The sequence below is a fragment of the Protobothrops mucrosquamatus genome, unplaced genomic scaffold, assembly GCF_001527695.2.
Source record: "Protobothrops mucrosquamatus isolate PMUCROS unplaced genomic scaffold, P.Mucros_1.0 scaffold11, whole genome shotgun sequence".
Classification (NCBI taxonomy): Eukaryota; Metazoa; Chordata; class Lepidosauria; order Squamata; family Viperidae; genus Protobothrops; species Protobothrops mucrosquamatus.
The window spans coordinates 241,407-247,838 of NW_015386398.1; the positions used below are offsets into that span (position 1 = coordinate 241,407).

Below are 6,432 nucleotides of genomic sequence, written 5' to 3' on the forward strand. Positions count from 1 at the left end.
CATAATGTGTTTTTTCAATTCTTCAGACAGCAGTAAATAAAGTATCCCTTAACACAGGTACTCCTCGACTTACAAACATTCGTTTAGTGACCAGGTTACCATGATGCTGAAAAAAGTCACTTACCTCACACCTACAACCGTTGCAGCATCTCCACGGTCACAAATTCGGGTGCTTGGCAACTGGCCTGTATTTATGACCGTTGCTGTGTTTCAGAGTCATGAGAACCTCTGACAAGCAAAGTCAACGGGGGAAGCCGGATTTGCTTAACAAGTGTGTGATTCACTTATCAACCACAGCAGAAGAGTCATAAAATTAGGCACAACTCACTTAACACCACCTTATGTAGCAACGGGAGGTTCCTGTCCCAATTGTAAGTCGAGGATTATTTGTAACACATTAGAGCACGGGTGTCATGTGACATGTCTGGCGTATCGAGACTTTTTTTGCATTGCCGAAGCTGGAATGGGCACGGCCTTAGCATGATGCAACTGGCCCGTGGGTGGCAGTTTGACACCCCTGCATTAAAGCATGGTTAAAAACTCCCCTCCCTTCCTCCTTTCTCTCCTTAAGCTTCCTTTGTAGATCAACTTGTTACACCTGCTTTTTCCAATTCTGCATAAGCATCAGACAGCAGTTCCCTACATCCACCAAACAAAATGGAAAGACTGTGTTAAGCAGTTGTGTTTGCCAAGCCAGGGCAAGAATTGTTGTTTTCCCTGAATCTTCCCCTTTATTTGTGGTATTTGGATGCTCAGCGAGTTAGAAAACAAGGCAGTGGGATGAAGGGCAGAAACCTTCCTAGGACTGAAGTCTAGGCGTGACCAATCCTCCCACTGTCTAAAATAAAAATGTTATTTATCCTCCAGAATAAAGACATGCCCTACATCTTCTCCAAGAAGAGAGTCATCGTCATGCTTTGTCTCTGGTATCTTGGACTCCTGCCCTTCTGCCCTCTGAAGGAATCGTTCCTTGAATTCGTGCTGCCCTCGATCATAAACAGGTGACAGTCACTACAAGGGTGGGATTCAGGCAGAAAAACATACAGACTTAGAAACATGGTCGTCTATCTACCGTAATGATCAGGCTTTGGAAGTCGCGTGCTATATTTGCTCCCCACCCTCTTCAAATAGAGCTGTGTGCCAACTTTGGAGAAACACTTTCCTGGCATGCTAATTCTGAGAAAAGGGAGGGTTATTTTGTGTCCACGTCACACAATGGCCTTTCTGCAGGACCAGCAGCTAAGCAGCATCCAAGAATTCTCAACTGAGGAGAGCAGAGAAGTGAGGTTAATTGGTCTATCACAGGGGTAGGCAACCTTGGCTCTTTTATGACTCATGGACTTCAACTTCCAGAATTCCTGAGCCAGCATGGCTGAGCTTGGAAACTCTCCTTTTCCCCTCAGCATGGCTGGCTCAGGAATTCTGGGAGTTGAAGTCCACGAGTCATTAAAGAGCCAAGATTGCCTACCCCTGGTCTATCAGTTCCAGTGAGCCACGGCCAAGGCTGCCCTCTCAAACCCTTTGCTCTGGCTTTGCTTGCATTTTTTATGAGACAACCTATCTCCAGCTGCTCCTGCTCATCCAATACAGTTAGTCCTCGACTTACAACAGTTCATATAGTGACAATTCAGTTAGAACGGCACTGAAAACTGTGACTTACGACCGTTTTTCACAAGTGCCACCTTTGCAGCAACCCCATGATCATGTGATTGAAATTCAAATGCTTGCCAACTGGTTCATAGTTATGACCGTTTGCTGTGCCCCAAAGTCACGGGGTCATCTTTTGTGGCTTTCCGAGAAGGAAGTCAGATTCATTTAAAAACTGGATTACTAACTTATCAACTGCAGTGATTCACTTAACAATTGTGGCAAGAAAGGTCGTAAAATGGGGCAAAACTCACTTGACAAATGTCTCACTGAACAACAGAAATTTTGGGCTCAATTGTGGTCGTAAGTTGAGGACTACCTGTACAATCTGATAAGGTTGACATGTGCCAGGTCCCATCCATTAACCAATGTCATCTGATGGGACCCAAGCTATGTGCCTTTTCTATTGCTGTTCCTATGGGACAACATTTTTCCAAGATCCAAATGGCTCTTTCTGTCTTCTGAAAGGCTAGGAAGACCAGCCTTTTCCCAGGCATTCAATCAAGAGATGTGGGGAGTCCTTCTTGATCAATTGTTTCTGTCTGCAAGCTGCCTCTATTTGTTTATATTTTTTTCTTTTGCCAGTTGCCATTTTATATGCTACCCTGAGCATATACGATAGACCAGTGATGGCGAACCTTTTAGAGACTGAGTGCCCAAACCTCAACCCAAAACCCACTTATGTATTGCCGGGTGCCGGGTGGGCATGGCCGCCGGGTGGGTGTGGCCCACCGGGTGGGCGTGACTACAGTGGTCATGGCAGATGGGTGGGCATGGCCAGGGTGAGCGTGGCCAGCTCGATGTTGCTCCTGGGGAGGGACTCCTGTGGGGGCCGGGCAGGGTTGGAGGAGATCCAGGGGTCTCTGGCGGGTGGGGCGGTGGGTAGGAGGTTGGTGAGGTGAGGCAGGGCGGGGGTGCCATGTCACAGGGCAAGGCGAGGCAGGAGCTGGGGCGGCTGCTGCCTGACACCATCGGCCCCCGCACACAAAGGCCAGCAAGTGCATGGGTGCTGGGATGCATTCGGCCACGTGGGACCTCGGCGAGTTAGCGGGCAGCTGGTTGAAGAGGATGGTTGCCATCTCCAAGGCATGGCGCGCGTGCCCACAGAAAGGGCTCCGAGTGCCACCTCTGGCACGCGTGCCATAGGTTCGCCACCATTGCGATAGACAATGAGTTCTAGTCCCGCTTTAGGAATGAAAGCCAGCTGGGTGATTTTGGGAAAGTCAATCTCTCTCAGTCCAACCCACCTCACAGGATTATTGTTGTGGGGAAAATTAGGAAGAGTAATTGGTATGTTCCCGACATTCAGTTATTTATAAAAAAATAATAAAGATGGGAAACAAACAAACAAACAGTTTGTTTAGTCTAAAGAAAAGAAGGATTAGGGGTGACATGATAGCAATATTCCAGTATTTAAGGGGCTGCCACAAAGAACGGTCAACCCATTTTCCAAAGCAGCAGAAGGCAAGACAAGAAACAATGGATGGAAACTAATCAAGGAGAGAAGCAACCTGGAATTAAGGAGAAACTTCCTAACAGTGAGAACAATTAACCAGTGGAACGGCTTGCCTTCAGAAGTTGTAGGTGCTCCATCATTGGAGGTTTTAAAGAAGAGACTGGATAGCCATTTGTCTCAAATTGTGTAAGGTCTTCTACTTGAGCAGGGGGTTGGACTAGAAGACGTCCAAGGTCCCTTCCAGAAATATGAATACAGTACTCTTTTCCCCCTTCTCAAACAGCTTCTCCCCTTGTCACTCCTAGAACTAGTAAACATTTCACTGAACATCAACAGAAGGATGATAACTACATGGGAATTTTCGCTTCAGAGGCAATTGCTGTGAAGCATAGCAAGAAAGGACAGGAATTTTTATTTTTTTTTAGAAGGCATAATGTTGACTCTTTGAGAAGCAGGAAGTATTAAAATGTGAAAAACAAACCACAAAAGCAAATAACTCCAAAGACTTCAGGTGGAATTATTTGAATCTCTTTGATGTTCCAATATCTAAAAGGAATTCTGGAAAAAAAAAATGATGGAGGCAGATGTGGAAGATAAGCTGCTTAGCAAAATTGCAGGCGTCTCGGGTTGTCTTCTCCTCCCATCGGAGTCTTCTACCCAGCATCAACACAACAGAGTTGCCAATAAAAGCTGCAACCTTTGACATAGCGGTGGGAGGAGAATGGAGGAGATGCTCTTTTGCAGCTCTGCAGCCTCCAGCAATTAGTAGAGCAGCTAAACAAAAGAAGGTGTTTTCCTTCAGGAGCAGAGAGTGCAAAAGGGAAGTATAGCAACTGCAACAACACAAAGCACAATATAACAAAGAATGGGAAGAGCTCTACATGCAGCCATTAACAGGAAAAAAAGAAGAAATCTCAGAGGCAACTTACGACAGAGCAGGCTTAAGGAAGAAATGTTAATGCATAGTAGTAATAGTGTCGAGGACAGTATACAGCAGGGGTTCCCAATCTTGGCAACTTTAAGACGTGTGGACTTCAACTCCCAGAATTCCCCAGCCAGCTGCTGTATACAGGTAGACCTGAACTTATCACCACAAAAACCAGAAAGTCCATCATTAAGTGGTGCAGTAATTAAGTGAGATCTCACAAGAAAATACTCAGTTCTATCTCTTTTTTTTTTTACCATGGTCATTAAGTGAATCCCTGTGGTTGTTAAATAAGTCATCATGTGACTGCAACTTGTGACCTTCCCTGCCAGCTTCCCCACTCACTTTGCATTTCGGAAGCTGGATGGAAGGTCACAGACAGTTGTCCTATGATTGTCAAGCATCCCAATCACAATAATGTGACTGACTGTAAGGATGGGGAGACGGCCGTAAGTGCAAGGGCAGCCCTAAGACGCTTTTTCCCCCCAGCTGTCGTAACTTTGAACAGTCACCAAATGAATGGTCATTAGTGTGATGGAATAATGTGCACCTGGAGCAGCAGAGAAGGAGACTTTGGACCAAGCAGAGTTTTCCCAGAGAGAAAAGAGGGCACAGCCTCTTAATCTGAGCATTTTTCTAAGAAAGCCCAAACTTTGCAATAGTTGAGGAGAATATCTGTGGCTCGGGTGTAGGATGAGGGTAAAGGTTTTATATATATATTAATATATTTTATTAATTTTTAACATGGTCACCTTAATATTCGATAAACAGTGTGTTGTCTGGGTTTACATTTAAAAAACATTCGCTAGCCATTGGTTTCTATGATCTATAATCCACATAATAGCTTTACTTGATTTCCTCTTCTTCCCATAATGTTGTCTTTTACCAATCTTAAGTTAATACAGTTCTTATTGTTTTGATAGATAACAATTGAATATAATTTTTTTTCTAATATTTCCGCAAATAATAATCACATCAATGTAATATTTCTTTTCTATCTAGTCATTCTGGTTGCCTCATCATAGATCCCATTTACAGTTCTTGTTTACATTTGTTTTTCCCACAATATTCAAGACATTCTTACTGGTTAAGATTTTCTCAACGTTAATTACATTTAGATACTTGATTCTATTTTTTCTCATGTAAACCATCCCATAACTTTTACCTTACTTAAGGAATAAATAAGACTAAAAAAAGAGAAAAAAAGAACAAGAGTAAAGAGGGATAAAAAGATAGTATACTACTGAAAGTCCAGGTAAGGCAGGGATAGGCAACCTTGGCTCTTTTATGACTCGTGGACTTCAACTCCCAGAATTCCTGAGCCAACATGGCTCAGCTTGGAAACCTCTCCCTTTCCCCTCAGCATGGCTGCCTCAGGAATTCTGGGAGTTGAAGTCCACAAGTCATAAAAGAGCCCTGCCCCTAAGCTAATACATATTTATTTCCAAAGTTTTTCCATTCTTTTTTTTACCATAATTAAGAATATATTTAATCTTTAAATATTCCATTTAATAAATCTGGTCTTTTAACTCTTATTCAAAACATTTTTTTTTCAATCCATTGTAATTTTCTTAAAATCAATCACATTTAAATATCTAAAATATGTCTAAAATATGAGGGTAAAGGTTTGTTCTCCGAGCTTCGCCTGAATGCCGCTGAAGAGGTTACCTAGCTTGGTAACAAAACGTTCGGGAACCCGCCCACAACCTCAGAGAACGAACCTTCACCCTCAAAGCCAAAAGTCCCGCTGTTTGTTCCTGCAGGTACACATTCCATCACATCAAGAGAGGACAAGCTGTATAGGAAATTGTAGCAAAACAATGTTCGTTTGTTTTTCATTCAATCTTGTCTGATTCTCAGAGATTGCGGTTTTCTTGGCCAGGTTTTTCAGAAGTGGTTTATCACAGACTCCTACCCTAGGGCTGAGAGAAAGTGACTGGCCCAAGGTCACCCAACTGGTTTTGTGCCTAAGGCGAGACCAGAAATCCCAGTCTCCTGGTTTCGAGCCTAATGCCTTAACCACTATGCTAAACTGGCTCTCTTAGAATAATAACAGTATAAATAGTAACCGTAATTGAGGAGTAATAATATATTGCAATAGTCATTACCTTAGGAATAGTATAGGGTTAACAATAGAATAGAATAGAGGAAGTACTCATGTATCATTTTGTTTTTATCAAATAAAAACAAATCAAGTTGTCTGCTAGGTTCCTGGCAAACCTAGCAGACAACTTTGTCTCCCAAAAAGTAGAGAAGGGAACTAGGGGATTAGCCATTTTGGATCTAATTCTCACTAACAGAGATGAAATGATAGAAGGTGTTGAAGCCATAGGAACCCTGGGAGGAAGTGATCATGCAATATTAGAATTCAACATTATGGAAGCACAAGCAATAGAACACAGTC

At 43.1% G+C, this 6,432-nt stretch overlaps 1 protein-coding gene across 1 annotated transcript in view; it reads left to right on the top strand.

Moving 5' to 3' along the window:
• Window positions 1-6,432, top strand: part of LOC107282722 (lysophospholipase D GDPD3) — an 18,083-nt gene that overhangs the window by 4,920 nt on the left and 6,731 nt on the right. Inside the window, exon 7 of the mRNA XM_015810540.2 lies at window positions 868-1,001. Coding sequence (XP_015666026.1) covers window positions 868-1,001 — 134 coding nt within the window. The remainder of the gene's footprint in view (window positions 1-867; window positions 1,002-6,432) is intronic.